Raw genomic sequence first — 21,768 nt, forward strand, 5'->3', positions numbered from 1 at the left:
ACAGACAGTAGACATCAAGAGAGATAGAAATTGGAGGGCTTTTATGTAACTGGTCTTGATGCAGAACAACAAAAAGGAAGTGATGAAGACCAGACAGAAAGGGCAAGGCAAGGTAGACTCAAGCAATGGCAGCCAAAGTTGTATTCTTCCCACCTGTGTGTCTCCTCTCTCTCAGTGGAGGCTGAAGTAGAGTTGACTGAAGGTGTGAATCTCCCCTCTGTCCTTTTGCAAATGATGGCTCCTGCCTGATGCTCACTCAGTTGCCACAAAGTGCATTAAACTTGTCTGTCTCCCTCTTCCCTCATGTCCTGCTCCTCTCTAGTGGAAACTGCATTCCTTGTTTTATTCCGTGGATAACCCCAGATATCCTTACTGTTTCCCTCAGATACTTGCTCCAAAAGTGGGCTCTTTCCCCATGCCCACACCTAGGGCTGTCTTCCTGGCAACTCTGTTAAAAATTAGGAGTGGAAACTAACTGGAAACAGAATGAGAAATTGATCAGTCCACTTTGGTTGTTTAAATGAAGGGCACGTCAACAAGAATAGTTGACATTTATATTTATTAGTGAAGGGAATTCAAGTAAGTGCACAATGTCTGGGCTTGTGGATATTTATTTTGTAGTTTTGAATGGAATTTCTCTTTTTACCCTGGGGTAGAATTTGTGCCTGTGTACTTATTGAGAGTCCACTGCTGTGAGTCCCAGACACAATGCTTGGCTGGGCATAGAGCAGAGGAGTAGGTCACACAGATTCATAGGATTTGAACTACTTTTCTTTTCCCTGTGAATTAATCTTTTAAATGTCAACATTTTAAACTTGGCCTTTTCAAAAAATATGATACCATATGAACCTTACTTAATCGAAAATACGTTTCTAGTTCAAAGGTTTTTGTTTTTTTCTTTCCTGAAAGTGGGAAAGGCTAAGAGCAACAACAAAATTGGTTAAAGGATGGACTGTGTGTGAAGGAAGCTGGTTTTTGTCAATGGGGTCTAAGCAACTTTTTTCCTTAAGAATCTAAACTGTTGTTCCAAAGGCCATTTCTTTTTTTACAGGTCTGGGATTTTATAATGCAGAATTTATCTTCTTCTGCCTACCCATGGGAAATTTGGAACCACACAATTTCAATTAAGCTTTAAAGGGACAATAGTAGGTCTTTTACAGCTACATTGATTTACAGTCATTTTTATGTAGCATTTTACAGATAACTAATTAATCTGTAATTAATTTCCTGCGTATTTTTTACAACAGCTCTTTAAGACAGTAAGGTATTATTATACCCAGTTCATAGATTTGTCACTGAGACTGAAGGAGACTGAATGACTTGCATGAAGTCTTCCAGCTTGTTAATGGCACATGAGAATTCATGCCCAGGAGAGCCTTGATTGCCCACAGTGCTATATTCTCTCTATAATGAATGACCTGGAAGTGCAGAAAGGTGGGTTAGAATCCCAGGATCGCCGCTGACTAGCTGTGTTAACCTTGAACAAGTGATGACATCTTTTTTGACTTCACCTTCTTCATCTGTAAAGTAGATCTATAAAAAAGATTGCCTACTCCTCTCTCCAGACTAGACTAAGAATCTGTGAAGAATAACATGAGATCATTTTGATAGTTTGAAATGCTAAAGCATAAAAGAATCAACCATTATTATCTCAAATAATAACAGTGCTGAGTCCAGTGTCATATCAGATATCAGGCAAAGTGTCTTCCATCCTTCCTATGATACAATTAGGGAATGAGAAATAACAAGGGGGATTCGGGTTGAGGGGTGGTCCTGAAGACACAGGAAGTGGAGTGGTCCATTACCATGTCAGTCAGGTAGGCTAAATTTTTTTTTTTGAGATGGAGTCTTACTCCATCATCAGGTTGGAGTGCCGTGGCTCGATCTTGGCACACTGCAACCTCTGCCTGCCAGATTCAAGCAATTCTCCTGCCTCAGCCCCCCGAGTAGCTGGGACTCTAGGCATGTGCCACCATGCCCAGCTAATTTTTGTATTTTTAGTAGAGACAGGCTTTCACCATGTTGGCCAGGATGGTCTTGATCTCTTGACCTTGTGATCTGCCTGCCTTAGCCTCCCAAAGTGCTGGGACTACAGGCATGAGCCACTGCGCCTGACCCAGGTAAGCTAAATTTTTTAAGTTGTGTGTGTACACCTTTTATCCTTATAGATGCTAAGACTATTACCAAAGCCTTTGGAGGAAATGAATATCACATTGCAGCTGATAATCAAGCACTTTTAATTTTCAAATCCCTGAAACTTATAGTAGTTGGTGTCCTTCAGATTTGGAGTGTATCCATCATAGCAAACTCTTGCCTGCCAGGGAATGTCACAGGGATTCTGTCAAAGGCAGGCAGATGCTCCTAGCTGTAGGAGCGAGCCAGGGCTGCTGTCATGCCTGAGCCAGGGACTAGGACAAGCCATAGTCCCCAGTCCCCTAGGCAGGAGCAGCCGAACACTGACTCCTTCCCTCTGATGTTGGGCTGTTTTTCAGGGTGATGTTCAGCGGACACTCATCCAAGTGGACTTCGGCGATGGTATCGCGGTGTCTTACGTCAATCTCAGCTCCACGGAAGATGGGATCAAACACGTCTATCAGAACGTGGGCATTTTCCGTGTGACCGTGCAGGTGGACAACAGTCTGGGTTCTGACAGCGCCGTCCTGTACTTACATGTAACTTGTATGTTATTACTGTTGTTGGTTTATGACCTATCTTAAACATTGCGTCCTTTCAAATAGAATTCACAATTTTATATCTAGAAGAAGTGCACTAGTTATCTTTTAGCAGAAGGGGAATGGGGAAGAAGTGATTAAGAGACCAAAATAAGGAAAGAGTAAGAAGAAAAGCAAAGAGTAGAATTTGAATAATCCTGGACTCTCTGGATTGCTTCAAATTCTCATTGCATTTCCCCTCTACCCCAGGTGCCTTGAAGATGCAACACTTGAATCTGGAGGCTGGGCCTGAGCAACTTGCAGAGCTATTTGGTTGAAACAAAGAAATTTGGTTTTGGGGGGGGGGGGGGGTCAGAAATTGTTGTAAACAATCCGCATGCACCACTCAATCTAATGCATTGAGAATTAGCCCAAGTAAAGAAATTTCTCACCATCTGATTATTTCCATCTTCTCATAATATGTTGCTATTAATAATCCTTTTAGAGTTTTGCTCCTTTTCTAAAAAAAATATGTTTCCTGGGCTTCTATCTGTGGATGACTTGGTGTTAGAGAGAAGGTGGTGTAGAGAGAAAGAGTATAAAAACAATGTTAAGGAAACTGTAGTAGGAAACAGTTCCAAGAAATGCTAAAGCTTTTCCCTCACTGGGGATTCTGAAGATGGGAGTAAGTTTGATGAGACAATAATAACTTCTAAGTTATGTGTGCTCATGTGTCATTGATATGTTAGGTGTAAGGGGTTTCCCAGTCATACGACTTTTGTTGATTACTAACAAAATTGTTTCCTTTAAATGAAAGTAGCTCCTTTATATGAATGGCCTTGTTCAAATGTCAAGTTTTAGTCCAAGAGTCTGAAGGCCAGGCATCATTACTCCATGCCTCTCCTCTGCACCTTGCCCATGGAACAAAACTGAATACAGAAAGTATCAATTAGAACATTTTCTTTTTTAGCTGCTGTGGTCCAGTGAGAGAGCAAGGCTATTAAGCGATGACCAAGGATGTTTTGGTTGTTGAGTCTTCCTAACATGTCAGTAATTCTGATCTCTGTCTCCTGTACTCTCATGGCAGAGGTGCTTCAAAGAAACATGCACTCGTTTATTTGGGTCTAGACAAAGTTACACATGATTCCCAGTGTGCCAACTCGGTCTGTCTATTTTTGGCTACAGTTTACAGTATATTCCAGACTTTGTGCTAAACAGGCTCTTAATGTATATTATCTCACTTCTCAAAACAGTCCTATGAAATACGCACTATTAGTAACCCTATTTACAAAAAGTGTTGAGGTTCAGAGAGCTTAAGTTACTTGCTTGAAGTGGCCAACCTACTATCTAGCAGAACCATGCTTCAGACTCAGGTCCACCTGCCGCAAGGATCCTAGCTCTTGCTAACTAAGGTCAGTGTCAGCGACAAGAGTGGCTTGGGATTGGAGGAGCTGTCTCCATAGCTTTTACCATCTACCCCCTACTCTTTACAGATCATCTTGAAGAAACAAACATTTTGGATAGAAGCAGTGTGCTTGTTGCACAACTACATAGTTCAGGACTCACCACGGGGGCTCCCTTCCATCTAACTGCCATCCCTGACTCATCCTATATAGACATTCAGGACTTGCCACTCACTAAGACATAATACCTCCCTATATGTTAGTATGTAGGGAAATGATAGCAATGGTATCATAGAAATGATCACGCTAAAATATTTAAAAATACATCACAAACATTAATGATTAGTAACAAAAATAACTTGCAATGAAAATGACAGCACGGGCCAGGCGCGGTGGCTCAAGCCTGTAATCCCAGCACTTTGGGAGGCCGAGATGGGCGGATCACGAGGTCAGGAGATCGAGACCATCCTGGCTAACACGGTGAAACCCCGTCTCTACTAAAAAAAATACAAAAAATTAGCCGGGCGAGATGGCGGGCGCCTGTAGTCCCAGCTACTCGGGAGGCTGAGGCGAGAGAATGGCGTAAACCCGGGAGGCAGAGCTTGCAGTGAGCTGAGATCTGGCCACTGCACTCCAGCCTGGGCGACAGAGCGAGACTCCGTCTCAAAAAACAAAAAAAAAAAAAAAAGAAAATGACAGCACGTTTGCCGAGAATGGCTCCTACCTAGATCATATCATATCTTATAGCTTATTCTATAAGGGGTAATTTTGCCAGAGAACTAGCTTCCTTACAAATTATAATTGTGTTCCGTATACCACAAATTTGTTATACATCTACCGTAGTCCAATCACATGTAAATACTGATTTAAAAGCCAGTATCAGCTTCTGATCTAAATTTTCTGGGTCTCCCATTAAATCTTCCATAGCTTCACCTCTTTGTCACTCTGTAGGCTTTTTCTCGTTCCTATGTGTGTGATCATACCTGTTGAGGTGTCTACTGCTCCCCTGCAAGACTCCTCCCTAGTTAACAAAATCCTGGAGAGGAAAACAACACACATAGAGATTGTCTCTGCTCAAGATTAAGGGCTGCTGAAACCCTTCTAAAAGAAACCAGTTTCTCATTCACTTGCAATTCTTTCATTTCATTAGCCTAGTTGATTGGATAAAATATTTGACCTTAATCTTAGAGGAAGATAATTTGTAATGGAATGTTTCGTGTTCTGAATTTGATTTTGTAGACTCATCTTGGGTTAAGTGGTTGGATAAGCATGCCTCATATAATGGAACTTTTTTCTAAGCCTGGCTCTTGGGTACTAATTGTGTTAAAAACAAGGTCATGTTTGAAGCTGTTTGCTAACTCACAGATATATAAACTCATGTCATAACTGTTTCAGCAGATTCTGACATGCCTGGTTAGTACCTCCCTCCTAAAGGATCCAGGGTGCTTTGCTATGCACACAAACTCATTTTGCTCATCTTCACATCTATACCGTAATAGACTTCTGGCCTTGTCTTTCAGATGGAGAAATCAAGGATTGGAGAAGCACTGTGACTCTGGCCTCACTTTACGCTCAAAGCAAGTCAGAACAAGAACATGACTGAGTCACACTCTCAAGCATCTTAAAGCTGGAGGGTGTCATGAGTGACTGTAGGTGCCAAAGTGCCATGATATGGCAGTGAGAGGTGGCTTTATAGGGGAAAAAAAAGCATTGGACTGAGTCGGGCATTCTGACTAGGTCCAGATTTTGGTTCAAACTCCTGGAGAAGTCACTCCGTCTCTCTGAGCCTCGATGTTCTCCTCTGTCAAGCAGATGCGCATCTCATTCCCAAAAGTCCCATCAAGCAAAATATATGATACCCTGGCACCTAGTAAAACTTGATTTTTCTATCATCACAAAGTAGCATATACATTTGGACTTAGTGGATTGTAGGGAGCAGCAACTCTTAGCTCACCAAGCCTGTCCTCTGTCCCTCCCCCATTCCTACCCTGGGGGCAATCCTGAAAGCCCATTGCCTGTCTCACATACACATTCCGACCACTCTCCAGTGCAGAAAGGTGATTTGATTCCAAACCAGAGGGTTTGAAAAAAAAGATGGGTTTGCAAATGTCACCTGAAACAAATGGAGCCGATGTTCCTGCCTAGTGTTTCAGGAGTGGGCCCGGTCTTGCTGGGCGCCTGGTAATCTGTTGTAGCCTGACAGTTGGTAATTCCTTGGGGATAGTATTCACTGTGCTCTGCTAGTTTGCAAACTAATGAGACACGTGCTGCAGCCAGTGTTGCCTTCAGTTGGATGGGGCAGAGGATTCACAGAGCATGCAGATTTCTGCTCAGAAAGCTGCCCTGTCGCAGCCAGTCTTGCAGAAAAAAAAAAATCAGTGAAGACTGCAAACTTGCAGAACAGGAAGTGGAAAAAAAAAAAAAAAGATAAGGTGGATCTTCTAGTTCTTGCTAAACCGCTTCCCTTAGCTGTTCCCTTATATAAGAGCCATGTGCAGAAGACTTTCTGGCCCCATCTTAGAGTAAAATTATCTGTGTAGCTTGAAAACCCACGTAGTTTTTCAACTGTTCACACCATCATTTTATTGACCAGCAAATGTCAGACTAGGATTTTGTAAAGTGTGGCTTAATGAGCCACCTGCCCCCAAATTAAACGATAAAAATGTAGTTTCTGGGTCTTATCCCTGACCCACTGAATTAGGATTCCTGGAAGTATGGCATCATAATCTGCTTTGAACAGATTAGTATGATTTTTATGTACACTAGAGTTTGAGAAACTCTGTTTTAGGATCTCAACTTTATGGTTTGAATCACTCTTATTTCTTCTAGTAGCTTTTTTACACATTGCAGACAAATAGCAATATGATATGTGCACAATATTTAATTAGGTGGCCAAAGGTCTCTGAAACATAAATGCTGCAGGCAGGCCACAGCAGCCGGTAAACACACACACACACACACACACACACACACACACACACACACACACACACACACAATATGCAGCCTCAGGCATCAGTTGTTTCCTGCAGCACAGGAGGGCTATAAACAAGAAAAGAGAAGGGAAACCCAATTCACACAATTCCCCAATTCTTTCAACCACCTTTCCAGAAAGATTCATATGGAATGATGCAGCGCCACCTACTGTCCCTTTTGTGCATTGCAGGCACCTGTCTGAAGGAGCCATATCTGCCCGTTCAGCTCTCTACTTAATGCAGCCAGCCAGCTGGGAGCCTCCAGGGTCTGGAGTTTCACCTCTGTGGCTCCATTAGGGCATACTGCACCCTCTGTGATGAACAGAGATGGTCAAAGAATAGGCTTTTGGATAGCAGGAACCAGGTATTTTAAACCCGTGAAAAGTAAATGAATAAAAGATGCTGTGGGAATCTGAAAGATAAATTTCATATGTGTATACATATATAACATATATGCATGTAAGCGTGAACTTATACAAACACATATATACGTATTTCAGGGCCTACAAGGCCAACGTACTATGTGTCTTGAATTTCTCTTACAAAATTCATCACTGGCCGGGCGCGGTGGCCCATGCCTGTAATCCCAGCACTTTGGGAGGCTGAGTCAGGCAGATCACCTGAGGTTTGGAATTCGAGACCAGCCTGGCCAACATGGTGAAACCCCATCTCTACTAAAAATACAAAAATTAGCCGGGCATGATAGCAGGTCCTTGTAATCCCAGCTACTCGCGAGGCTGAGGCAGGGGTATCACTTGAACCTGGGAGGCAGAGGTTGCAGTGAGCCAAGATCGTGCCACTGAACTCCATCTCAAAAAAATAAAAAATAAAAATCATCACTGACCAAAATGAGGTTATGTGAAAATAAAAGGAAAAAAGAACATTTCTCAAACATGGCAGGCACCCCTCTTCCTCGTGGTCTTTTCACTTACTCTACCCTCACCCTGGAACTTTCCAAATAGATTCTTGGTGCTGTCTTTCACTTTATTCAGGTCACTGCTCAAATGCCATTTCCTCTGAGAGGCCTTCCATGAACCCACTTTCAAAAATAGCATCTTATCACCTACCTCTGCTTTATGCATCCAGCACCCTCCTCCCTCAGAAATACCTAAACTCTACCAAATACCAGGTATCCCCAGCACCTAGAATAATACCCAATAGTTCACAGTACTCAAGAACTATTGAGTGAGGGCCAGGCGCGGTGACTCACGCCTGTAATCCCAGCACTTTGGGAGGCTGAGGTGGGCAGATCACTTGAGGTCAGGAATTCGAGACCAACCTGGCCAACATGGTGAAAGCCCGTATCTACTAAAAGTACAAAAATTAGCCGGGTGTCAAAACTTAGCCAGGTTTGGTGGCACGCCCATGTAACCCAACTACTTGGGATGCTGAGGCAGGAGAATTGCTTGAACCCGAGAGGTGGAGGTTGCAGTGAGCCAAGATCGTGCCACTGCACTCCAGCCTAGGCAATAGAGGGAGACTCTGTCTCAAAAACAACAACAAAACAAAACAAAACAAAAAAACACAAAAAGACTGAGTGAATGAATTACCATGTTTTACTAACAAGATTCGAATTTTTTCATTGAGACAATGACATAGAGCATTGTTCTTACTCTGGTTTATGACTTTTAAAAAATGCTCAGCCAGGCGCGGTGGCTCACGCCTGTAATTCCAGCACTTTGGGAGGCCGAGGTGGGCAGATCACAAGGTCAGGAGTTTGAGACCAGCCTGGCCAACATGGTGAAACCCTGTCTCTACTAAAAATACAAAAATTAGCCAGGCATGGTGGCGTGTGTGTGTAGTCCCAGCTACTCGGGAGGCTGAGGCAGGAGGATTGCTTGAACCTGGGAGGCAGAGGTTGCAATGAGCCGAGATCGTGCCATTGCACTCCAGCCTGGGTGACAGAGTGAGACTCCGTCCCCCCCCCAAAAAAAAAAAAATTGCGAGGAGCAAAGTGAACCTCTTTAGAATGGAACTAGCATTTCTAGCATAGCTTATCTAGTCATTGTATTCTAATGGATTCATTTAACTCAGATCGAGGGACTCAGGAAGAATTTCACAGAGGAGGGGATGCTGGAACTGAGACTTGAAGACTGACAGGTGCCATAAGAAAGGTGTATAGAATCAGAGGCCCTGGGGTGGACCAGGACGTGGCTTGCTGGAACAAACCATTTGATGGGGAAACAGCAAGACTTGTGCAATAAATGAAACCAGGTGGAAAGTGCATTTTCCAATGCCCGGGACACATTTACTTGATCAGGAAGCAGCAACTCTTAATAGCTATTTTGTTTGACTGGAAAGGTTCTTTCAAACACTTGTCATCTGGCCAGAACAAGGGCTCTGAAACCAAACTGCTTTGGTTCATACCCTAGAAATAATGTTTCCTAGCTGTATGACCTAGGGAAAGTCACCTTACTTTGTTCATCTCTAAATGGGGAGGATATGAGTGCCTACTTCATAGGATTGTTTCATGAGGATAGAATAAGAAAAACAGAGTCCTTAGCAGAACATTTAGTTGTAGTCATCACTCAGTAAATGTTCCCCTTTTATTATTTCATTGAACTGTTCTGGCTTATAATCAACTGCTTCTCAACATATGCTTTATGAGCCAGAAGATCAGTTTGATTCTGTATGCTGATCACCAGACTTTTCATTCTCTGAAGACGGAGTAGCGTGAACAAAGGCAGACATGGGAAGTTATATCATTTGTTTTACCTAGTGAATACTTGAGCATCTATTATGTCTTAGAAACTCTGCTAGTCTTTGCATATGTAGATAAATATGAAGAATTCTTACGCTCAAGAAGTTTTCAGCCTCTGTCTTCTGTCTCACAAATTTTAAATCAATATGTGTTAGCTATCGTTATTATAAATGGATCATGGGAGTCTTTTTTTTTTTTTTTTTTGAGACGGAATCTCGCTCTGTCACCAGGCTGGAGTGCAGTGGTGTGATCTTGGCTTACCATAACCTCTGCCTCCTGGATTCAAGCAGTTCTCCTGCCTCAGCCTCCTGAGTAGCTGGGACTACAGGCACACACCACCACGCCCAACTAATTTTTGTATTTTTAGTAGAGATGGGGTTTCACCATATTGGCCAGGATAGTTTCGACCTCTTGACCTCATGATCCACCTGCCTTGCCCTCCCAAAGTGTTGGGATTATGGGCATGGCCACCGCACCCAGCCGGATCATGGGAATCTTAATTTTGAACAAGTATGAATAACATGATCAGCTTGCCTTTCTAGAAAAATTACTGTTGCAGCCATTCCATTTGGAGGATGGATTCAGGTAGTGAAAGGTTAGAGGCAGGAAAATCTGGAAGAGAAATGAGAAAGTGCTTAGAGTATGAACCAGGGCGCCAGATTGGGGAGGGTGAGATAAATATCTTAGAGATATTTATGGAACCAAATTGTCGGTTTCCTAAATGGACGTGAATGACAAAAAAGAAATTGAAATTGACTTTCTGTTTCTGTAGTGGGCTCCTGGATGAATGTCAGCATTAATCACCAAACTGTAGAGAATACAGGAGAGGGAAATAACAGGGTCCTTGAGAACATTTGACTGCTGGAGCCAAAGAAGTCTAGTCCCCCCAGAAGGAGTCTAGAGCCCAGAAAGGGGTGTTCAAGCCCTTCACATGCATTTGACATTTGAAGGTTAAGTTACGGATGGTGTTGCCTAGTAGAAAAGTGTGCAGAGAGTGAAAAAGTCTCAACACAGGACTCTGGGAAACACATTTAAAGGAAAAGCAGAAGAGGAGGTAATAAACCAAGTGAATAGGCCCGAGGTATTTATCTCTCTCCTCCATCTCGTGGGACCAAGATGGGGATGGCAAATGCATAGGAAGCTGCATTTTGCTTGCAAACAGTGACTCAAAGAAAAGATTGAGGGTCAAAAGAAGGGTCCTAATGGTTCTTTATGAAGAGGGCATTCACATCTTTGTGAGGTTGGTACATCTAATTAAGGTTTCCAGTTTTTATAGGCCTCTGTAGATAAAATCACTCTATATTGTAAGTGAGCATCTTCTGAGAACCGTAGAGCTCTCTGTCTACTCACACACACACCTCTGTCCTTGTTGAACTTAATTCAACCGCAAACACAGTATGTGTGCCATGCTTACCTAACTAGACAGCTTTGCAGACACATACACAAACACATTCACACATACACAGATCTTTAAAACCCAATAAACAATAAAGGGTAATTACATGGAGAGTGGTTTGAAGATTTGTCCACCCACCCTTCACCAGCATGGATTCTATGAGGTCTTCACGACTCTGGTTTACCCCCAAGGATACAACCTCTTGGAAAGACTGCATCGCCTTGTGAACTCTCAAATGATGCCTGTTCTTAAGGACTTCATAAATTACCTGTAATGTTTTTTAACTTTTACAGACACCTAACTCAGGTTTTAGAGCTGGTAGAAAGATTGGCAAGTGCAAAATGTCAAGGTGCAATTGTGCTCAATGTATTCTTTCTCCAAAGTGGGGAAAGCATCTGAACACTTCTTTCAGGGAATATGGCAGCCAGGTTTTGGGGGCTTCAGGAGTAAATGTGTGTTCTCTTCAGAGCAGGGAGGACAGAGCAGAGGAAGCTCTTCCCCCTCCATGGCCTCTCTTTCTCTTGTGCCTTAGGTCCCCTGGAGCACGTGCACCTGTCTCTTCCCTTTGTCACCACAAAGAACAAAGAGGTCAATGCAACAGCGGTGCTGTGGCCCAGCCAAGTGGGCACCCTCACCTATGTGTGGTGGTACGGAAACAACACGGAGGTGGGTTCACCTTCCACATGTTCCACATGCGGTCTGGGGACAGAAGTTCAAATCATGCTGCCTGAAGCAAAGGAGGGAAGGAAATGGCTTATGAACCCGAGAGTGTAGAAGCAGTCATAGCTTCAAGGACAACAAGCTCCCTTGGTGCTTAAGTATCTCATCATTATGTTATCTCTCTCTCTCTCTCTCTCTCTCTCTCTCTCTCTCTCTCTCGCCCCTCTTCACCTGCGTTTCATCTCTGCCTTCCTCTATGTTGACATTTTTCTCCAGATGCCCTTGTCTTTGCAGTGACTCTTAGCAGCCCTAGCTTAGCAGAGAAATTAAACTCTATTTCCTGAAAGTTCTAACAGCAGTCCTGAAATTGAGTCTTACTGGCCAGGTCTTGATCACAGTGCTGGGGGTGGAGAGAGAGGTGAGGAAGTCAGTCTTCTCGGAACCACATGAACTGCAGAAGGGGAGAAGTGATTACCAAAAGAAAACAAAGCAACTGGATGCTGGACAGGTGCAAGCCACAGATTTCCATTACAACCCACCCCCGACAGCCTCCTCCCCCTAAATAAAAACTCTTATTTATTTAGGTCAGCTTTAACTTTTTTGTGTTTTTCCAAATGTTCCCTATACCCAAAAGTCAGTGGCAATTTTAAATCTAGTAGAGACCTAACACCTCATTTACTCTAAGTCTTTCATTTTGCACATGAGAAAAGTGAGGGTGATGCAGCTGGAGTGGTTTGCTTTGATCTCTTCCAGCTGCTTCATCAGAGGCCAAATTTAAGGCCTTCTGATGCCTCCATTAATTTTTCTTGCCTCTGCACCAGGCTGCGTGGTCTATTTCAGTTTTGAACTCATTCCATTCTCAGAAATTAAAGTGCTTCCAAATATAAGGCAATAGAACTGAGGCCCCAGAGGACACTGGGATGAACTGCTTTGGGCTGAAACCTTCCATCTTCTTCTAGCATAGCTTCTTTCACTTGGTGACTTTGCTCTTCAAATACGATGTCTCTTATTTTAATAAGAACATTTTTCTACTCTGGAGCTGAAAGTTGACTTTAGCTGAAGATGTAATTTTGCACAGGCCCAGGAGGAAACTAAACAGTGGAAAGAACTTCTCACCTCTTCTGCAACCATAACTAAACTGAAAAGAGACCCTTTTTAATTTCATCTGAAACTATGCGTGTAAATTCAGCCCATAGTGGGCCCTCTATCCATAGTGGAAGAGGAGGAATCTATGTCATCTCCTTGAAAACTAGTACTAGAAGGTGAATGTACTGAACAACTTTCTTTTGTACCTCCTATTGTTTTTTCATTTTTAAAATGTTTCCTTTGAAAAGAAAACCAGATTCTCAAGAGATCCCATTGGAAAGGCTTCTCGTGCTGGGCTTGAGTCTTCTTTCTGGGAATTAAATGAATTGTGATTTTTAAATTAACTAAGAAAAGATGGGAAATAAATGTTTGTGAGGTGTGTGCTGAGGGAGGTCAGTAGGCTAATATTTTTTCCTCTAGGACCCCAGCATTCGATTGTATTGCAGGCACCACTCCAAATTTTTTTTCTTTTTTTTTCTGTTTTGAATCCTCAAACCACTATCCAATTAGTGCTTGTTTCCACAGCAGCTACTTCCAGGAAACTGCTGATGAGGCTTCTCAGAGGGGCCAGCACACAAGGCCACTGCTGTTTAACTAGTGTATGGTTTTGGCGTACCAGATTCATGTTCCATTGTAATTCTACAGAAATCGTACACCCTGGAGATGAACACATGGCAGCTTATAGATTTTCAGTGACTGCTGCTTTCATCTGGATTAATAGGAGCCCCCGTTCTCATTTGCTTTGATCGTTTCCTTGTATTAGGGATCTGCTTGATATGAGTAGGTCATGCATAAAGAGAGACGTATATCCCACCAGCAAGCCAGACCTATCCATCTCCCCAGCCCTGAATCAGGGTGATATCAGGAATTCACAATGAATAGGCAGACTTCCTTGGAGTCATTGCTCCAATAGCCTCTTTTCTGTTTTGGACTTGAGATGATGGGGAGGCATAGAGGGACCCAGTGCCATTGTGGTACATCGGGAAGAGCCTCTACTGGGTTAGACAGCCTATTGTTGGCTCAGAGTTAACGGCTGTCTCAACTAAACTAAAGAACTTTCCCTTCACTCTGGGCCCTTGTTTATTTTAGCCTTTGATCACCTTGGAGGGAAGCATATCTTTCAGATTTACTTCAGAAGGAATGAATACCATCACAGTGCAGGTCTCAGCTGGGAATGCCATCCTACAAGACACAAAGACCATCGCAGTATATGGTGAGTGCCCATCTCGGTGGATCTGCTGCTGTCTTCATGCTCAGAGGAGGTTCTCTTGTACCATGATTCCCGAGACCATCCCCCAGCCGTGGCTTTTACCTGGAGAATGGAGGGCAGTAGTTGAGAAAGAGCTGAGGCAAGTCTCATCTCCTCCTGCAGGGAAATTTGAATCACTGGTAAAACAGTGATGGGATCCAGAAAGGGTTTTCTTAGAGGTGGAGTGACTATTCACTCACTCATAGGGTAAAGTGGATTTTAGGATGTGTAAGGCTAACTCATTTTACTTAGAATGGTAGTAATATTTGAATACCAGTTACAAAATAAAATAGCTAATGTTGAATCTCTTTTTTTTAAGTTCAACTTTAAAATTCTCGATTAATAAGGGAAATCTGCCATTGTCTAAATACTTTAAAAATCTCTTCCACAAATCTGTATCATAAAAAAAATTATCTGCTAGGTTAAGAGTCATAACAATTAGATGCCGTGCATAGCCACAGACTGGATATTTGAACAAATGGCTCTATGGAACAATTTTGTGATCAGTTGGGGAAATTGAATATGGTCACAGTATTAGATGGAATGAAAATGTACTGAAATGAAAAGATGGAGTCATTGATTGAAAACTGGAAAGAAAAAGGCACTTGATGGATTGATTTCATTTTGGTAAATCTTTTTCTGCATGGAAAGATAGTCATATGGATATGCACTGTTACTAGTACATGGCAAAAATGTTTATGATTAATATGGAAATGGTACATATGAATCCTGAAAAAATTAGTTTTTGAAATATAAGAAGTGGAAATTACATAGGAAAAGGAAATGCTGTGCAGAGAGAGGAGGCAGAAGGAGGGAGGAAGGAAGGAGGATGAGAAAGAGAGCGAGAGAGGCTGGGCATGGTGGCTCACGTCTGTAATTCCAGCACTGGGAGGCCGAGGCGATGGATCACCTGAGGTCAGGAGTTCGAGACCAGCCTGACCAACATGGTGAAACCCCATCACTACTAAAAATATAAAATGTAGCCAGGCATGGTGGCACATTCCTGTAATCCCAGCTACTCAGGAGGCTGAGGCAGGAGAATCGCTTGAACCCGGGAGGCGGAGGCTGCACTGAACCAAGATCGCGCCATTGCCCTCTAGCCTGGGCAGCAAGAGAGAAACTCCATCTCGAAAGAAAAACAGAAAAAGAGAGAGAGAGCAAGAGAGAGACAGACAGCCTAGCTTGTGGTCCAAATAATATCAATTGGCCAGTTCCAGAATCAATTGATTTTGATGAGATAATTTGGAACTGGATTGTCCTGTGAGGAGTCAGGTTCTGTTAATGCTCATCTTGTGAACTTGACCTTCAAAATCAGAAAATAACTTATAAGCAACTTTGAACACATCTAAGGATCAAAAGGCCTTAACACTATTCCTTTCATGGCTGAGTGTTAGATTTTATAATTTCTTCTCTCTCCCTGCCTCCTGAAAGGCTTGATCAGCCCAGATAATAAGAAATAAACCAGGGCTGTGATTTTCCTACCAATGTCCCATTAGCGAGGTACGAGGCAGTCAAACAGTGGCTGTGTAGAGTGCAGCAAAGTCTGCCTCTCTTCCCTTCTTCATCTCCTTTCTGTGTGCTGAGAATGCATTTATTCTTCATAACAACCCGAGTTGTTAACAACTAGGGTTGTTATGAAGCGTAAAGCAGGTGATATTATGACCCCCATTTTTTCAGAGTGATGAATAACTTGCCCCAGCTAGCAAGTGGTGTAGCTGGGTTTGCAACCCAACCCATCTAGACTCAGGGCCTATGCACTGAAACTATCCTACTTAACTGACTCACATTTATTTTCACTGGATGTTGTTGTTGTTGTTGTTGTTGTTTTTCCTTTCTCTCGCTCTTGGACGTCACAGGTTGCTCTAACGGGCACTGACCTATTAGCCCAACAGATGTCCTCTTGGTAATGCATGTTGGTGATGTCATTAGAATCATGGAGATAACCTTAAATCTTGGCCTTATCTGGTCCAGCCCGTCATTTTATAGATAGGAAATTATGGCCCAGACATAGGGAATTACTGGCTTAAAGTCATTCTTCTGTTTGGTGACAGATAATGATAATAACAATGGTGGTGGTGATAGTAATTAACATTGATGAAGACTTTACTAGCCACTGGCATCTGTTCTAAGCACTTGGTTTGATCTGCTTTATTAAGTCTGCTCAGATTTATGAGAACTATTATATAATTATACATTTTACAGATGAGAAAACATGAGATAAGTATAATAAACAGAGCTAAGAATTCTGAATCCAGAGGGTATGTTTGTAAGCACCTCCCATGCCTTGCTATGCTTGCTTCTTCCTCTTTCTACAATTTCTTTAAAGGTATCACCCAAGGGTGAATCCCTCTTTATAAAAATAGGTTATCATATGTCTCTTCATTAAGAGATTGAACAAGGTTCTCTTCCTCTTCTAACCAAATTCCTGCACCATCAGCCATCCTTAATTTGTCTTCGGCCAGATGAGTTATCCAGAGATTCATATACATAATCAGAAAGTTATTGGGTCTCCCTATGTTGCCCAGGCTGGTCTCAAACTCCTGGCCTCAAGAAATCCTCCCTCCTCAACCTCCCAAAGTACTGAGATTACAGGCGTGAGTCACTACACCTGGCTCCATGATCAGAACGTTTTAATGACAGGTGTGACTCCTTAAGCAAAAGTTGCACCAGGCAAAGTTAAACAGGAAAGATGGAACCCAACTGAAAGAAAAGGCAGGAAGATTTGTAAACACTGGGGTTAGCTAGTGGGAAAATACTGGAGGACTTTAGGAAGCATGTGGGTTTTCAGTGTGATTAGACCATCTGTGTGAGTTAATCTCTGCTTAAGGAAGTCAGTCTCCTACTCTCCAGCACAGACAGGGAGATAGGGAGGGGTGCTATCTTTCTTGATGATTACATTTCAAAGGAATGGCTCCTAGATCCTTGAGAAGGACATTCATGAGTTGTAGAAGATTTACATCTCAAGGGACAGAGAAGGAATTTACAATTGTAAGTTTTCCAGAATATTCTAAGAAAAGCGAGTCCAGGAGCTTACAGTCAGGAAGAAACAGAAACTTGTTTGAAGTTTAGTGAGACTGACAGGAACATGAAGACTTGTCATGATAGGACTGAAAAAAACATCACATTTGGGAAATTGACAGGGGAAGGTTTGTCTACCCAAAGCAACACAATCAATTAAAAGAAAGAAAATCTAGTTTGCATTGTTTCTTCTTATTTGCTCCAGGGCACAGGTTTGCTTGTAAATGAAAATATGCAAATGTATAGACTTTATCTCTCTCAACAACTGCAAAAAATATATATTATTGGCGTTTACCCTTTTCAGTCCTCCCACACCCATCCCCTATTTCTTGAATCAACTTAAGTACAACGTTTCCCTGCCCCCTCCCTGCCATGCTGTTTAGTATGCTAAGTAATTACGGAGGGAGCTGCATCATTTTCTCGTTTGTGTCCTTTTACTAAGATAAACATTCTCCCTTGTAGATGAAGTCTCTGCAGTTTGGTAAGAGGTACAGAGAAAGTGAGAATGACGTAAACTTGTATCTTCATAGCAAAAAGTGAGGACTTAATGGGTGATTCTTTGGCACTGCTGTTTACCACAGTATTTAATTAGTGTACATTTCATTGTTCTCCATCAGGTAGTATTCACATAGGTGACCAGTGACTCATAAAATAGTCAAGCTTTGAACAATACCTCTTTGGAATATATTAACTGCCATGAAAACATAACTTATAATGTCAGAGTCTTCAAAACATGTGTTTGATAACTTCTTAGCATTGTTAGGAAATGTCCAAGTGAGCTTTTATGCTTCCTGAAGGTAAATTGGCATCCCTAACGTCGCTTCTAAGCGCTCCTAATGAAACAAAAGGACGTGCTTAACATAAAAAATGTTTATTAAATAAATAAATGCATTAATTTCCAGGAGCCTCCACCATAAGTTAAGTATACATTTATTCAACAAATGTTTATTAATTATAAATGACTCATAGATAGTAACTGAAAACCTGCCGTGTGCTAGACACTGTCCCAAGGGCCAGGAACACAGAGCCATCATCCTGATTGAGCTTATATTCCAGTTTGAAGGACATAACAATGAAAACAAAATAATTTAAACAGCATTGAGTATGAAAAAGACACAAAACGTCCAGTGATGAGGGGAGCATGGGATGGTGGAAGGGAGGCTACCTAAGGTTGGGTGGTTGGAAAGACCTCTTGGGGTGAGACTGAATGATGAGAGGGGAGTTTGCTGCAGTCCAGTGGAGTAGAGAAAGCTGGTATGGACAGAGCCAGCAGAATTGAGCACAGGGAAGTACAGGTCCTGGAGCACAAAGAGTGCAGGAAAGCCAGTTAGGACAGGAGGAAAGAAAGGAAGTCCCTACCAGGTTATGTGGGGCCAGGAAGGCTGTGGTAAGAATCTAAATTTTATTCTAAATGCAATGTGGAGGCACTGGCAGGTTTTAGGGGGAGCCATATGATCTGAATCTATTATGTGCCCAACACTATGCTGGGTTAGGGGTGTCAAGGCCACAAGAATGGGCTTCACAGACCTCCAGCTCTGGAGAGTTTAATTAACCAAGGCCACCAGTGCTGTCCTCTGAAGCTTATCACCAAGCTAGGGCTAGGACTCCACCTTCCAGGGACTTATCCCTGCCGATGACAGAGTGTAGCAGGGATACTAAGGCTGAACCATTCCTGGGATGCAGGGGACTCCTCTGCCAGCCGACTTTGGCTCCGAGACTCCTGAACAGGCTTACTGAACCTTCCTCAGACTGCAGAGTAGTCACCCACTCTTTCTTCCTCTCTTTGACTTTCCTGTATGCATGCACGGTGGTCTGATGGTTCTCCCTGACTCCTGTGGCTCCCTGCCCACTTTCTCACACAGAGAATTCCCCTCATATAATCCTTGCCTGTGTAATCACCATCTTACTTCCTAGAGAACCAAACTAACTCAGGTGCTACAGAGACAATGAAGAAAATCCCTGAATAACATAAAATTCCATTAAATGAAACTTCCATGCAAACAAAATATAGCAATAGAATGATTACAGTGATAATTATAAATATCTAATCATCATCATAATTATTCCATAATCCTATAATAATAGTGAAAGTATATACAAAACAGAGTAGTGCCATAAAAAAGAAAATTAAAATGTGATGGGGGAGGGTAGTGAGCCAGGGAGTGCTTGAACTAGAGCTTGAATATTTTGTGCATGGACAGTGGGGAGAATGGGGCATTCGAGGCAGAAGAACAGTGTGTGCAAAGGCCCAGGGTCATAAACCTGCCATGCATTTGGGTTGCTCCAGATCATTTATTATGCAGGAGTAGAGAACCTAGAACTAGGAATAATGGGCAAAGGCTGCAAAGATAGGCATGGAACAAAGTTAGGGGTTTGGTTTAGAAAATAAAGGGCTGCCAGCTCTTAGAGCTGGCTGGCAACCTTTGATATGCAAATGCTGGCCATCAGAAACTGGGTCTAACCAAACATGGCACTTTCCCGCCCTCTTCTTGCCCTTGCCCTCACATGTGGCTGGCAACATGGTTGCCCCTACACATCCCTACATGTGTAGGACAATGTGGCACCCTGCATTTTCATATTAAAAGGCTAGGGTGGGAGGGCCAGTTTTTTCCCCATCTCCATCATGAATGACATGCCTGGTCAAACCAATCCCCTGAGCCCTATGCAAATCAGACACTGCCTCCTCATATAACTGGCTGGTATCCAAGGCCACACTGCTGGTGGTGGGGGAGTGCAGGGGGAGGAGGAGAGGGAGAGGTGGGAAAGGTGGGGAAGGGGGAAGAGGGAAGGGAGGGAAGAGGGAAAGGGGAAGACGAGAAAGGAGAGGAAGGGGGAAAGTAGGGGAAGAGGGAAAAGGGGGGTTGGGGGACTCGCCTCTCTCAGCTTTGGAGCCCCCCTTCCTCTGTCTCTGTACAGGGGAGCTTATTCCTTCTTTTTCTGCCTTGTTTCTTGCCTGTTAAACTCTCTGCTCCTTAAAACAATAAAACAAAAAAGAAAAGAAGGGGCTGGTGAGATATGCACAGGGTAATGACTTGCCTTCTAAAAAGGTCTGTATGGTAAGTGTGAAGGGGAAGGACCCTCCATTTTGCATAAAATAGTCTAACAAACTTCTAGACAGGACTATTTGACTTATAGTAATCTATCTACTGTTATATCCGCAGAGGAATTCCGGTCTCTTCGCTTGTCCTTTTCTCCAAACCTGGATGACTACAACCCAGACATCCCTGAGTGGAGGAGGGACATTGGCCGAGTCATCAAAAAATCCCTGGTGGAAGTGAGTGCACACAGTTTCTCCTCTTGCCTGGGTACCTTTTCTCTCCTTGAATAATTTCACGGAAAGGGGAATTTTGTACAAAAAACAAACAAACAAACAAAAACCCAGCAGGGAGAAGCTAGAGCCCATGGGAAGTTCAGTTTACTGGCCTGATGTCTGCATAGCTGAGCCCCACACATGCAGACACATCAAAGGCACTAAAGGGGATGCAGCTATGGAACCATGGACAAACATGGGGTCCTTGCCCCTGAGACGCTTATTCTGCTTAGAGAAGGAGGACAAAGACATCCTAAATTCGCTTGTCTACATTTCTGTAGCAGAGTTCACAGGCCATTAGGAAGAGCATAAAACCAGCTACTGTCCATGCCAGTGAAGGGACTCAGCATGTAAGTGTCCTCAGGTGAATACAATTAGTAAAAGTGGTCCCAGGTTCCAGCTTCCACTACTGTGAGCATAACAGTGCAGTGAGCATTCAGTATATGACACTTAGTCATAGTTCTATTTCCCCATTTTTTAAAGACATTTCTCTACTGTAACAGCCCCAAAAAGGAATTATTACCCACACTTTGTAGATGAGGCAACTGAGGTTTAGAGAGGTTAAGTCACTTGCCTAAACTCTCACATCTAATAGAGGATGAAGCTGCAAAATGGAAATTAAGGGCCTGAGTCCAATGTCTGGGCTTTTGTGTATTTGACAAAGCTTCCTAAGGTTTCTCAGAGAATAACAGGGTGGTTGTGGTTTATCCCTCCCTGAGCAAATGTCACTGGCAATTAGAGAAGACACCTTCTTTTAGGCACATCTCCCCCTCCTTGTTCTACTTTTTTTTTTTTTTTTTTTTTTTTAATGAGATGTAGTCTCGCTCTGTCACCCGGGCTGAAGTGCAGTGGCTCAATCTCGTCTCACTGCTACCTCCGCCTTCCAGGTTCAAGTGATTCTCCCACCTCAGCCTCCCGGGTAGCTGGGATTACAGGCGCTTGCCACCATGCCTATTTTTTCATATTTTTAGTAGAGATGGGGTTTTACCATATTGGTCAGGCTGGTCTTGAACTCCTGACCTCAGGTGATCCACCTGCCCTGGCCTCCCAAAGTGTTGGGATTACAGGTGTGAGCCACCATGCCCGGCCCCTGATTCTACTTTCATGAGTGAGCAGAGGAATGGGATAGCCGCTCATGGGGCAGCTTGAGCTTATTGTGCAAACGTCGAAAATCAGAAGTGAGTTATCTACTCCCAGGGTATATTGTTAGCTCAGAATGAAAATCAGTTTAGGTTTGCTGAACATTCTTTCCTGCTCCCAACACATGGTGCCACAGGACACAAAAAGATGATGAAATAAAGGCATTCAGATAACCCCTG

General features: G+C 43.0%; 1 protein-coding gene across 3 annotated transcripts in view; it reads left to right on the forward strand.

The window, feature by feature from the left end:
• The window catches only part of SORCS1 (sortilin related VPS10 domain containing receptor 1), a 596,232-nt gene that overhangs the window by 540,657 nt on the left and 33,807 nt on the right, over positions 1–21,768 (forward strand). For all 3 annotated transcript variants that reach the window (XM_030941406.1, XM_030941405.1, XM_030941407.1), the window contains exons 19-22: positions 2,493–2,679; positions 11,659–11,792; positions 13,962–14,085; positions 20,301–20,413. In XM_030941406.1, coding sequence (XP_030797266.1) covers positions 2,493–2,679; positions 11,659–11,792; positions 13,962–14,085; positions 20,301–20,413 — 558 coding nt within the window. The remainder of the gene's footprint in view (positions 1–2,492; positions 2,680–11,658; positions 11,793–13,961; positions 14,086–20,300; positions 20,414–21,768) is intronic.

Source organism: Rhinopithecus roxellana, chromosome 11 (genome assembly GCF_007565055.1).
Source record: "Rhinopithecus roxellana isolate Shanxi Qingling chromosome 11, ASM756505v1, whole genome shotgun sequence".
Taxonomy (NCBI): Eukaryota; Metazoa; Chordata; class Mammalia; order Primates; family Cercopithecidae; genus Rhinopithecus; species Rhinopithecus roxellana.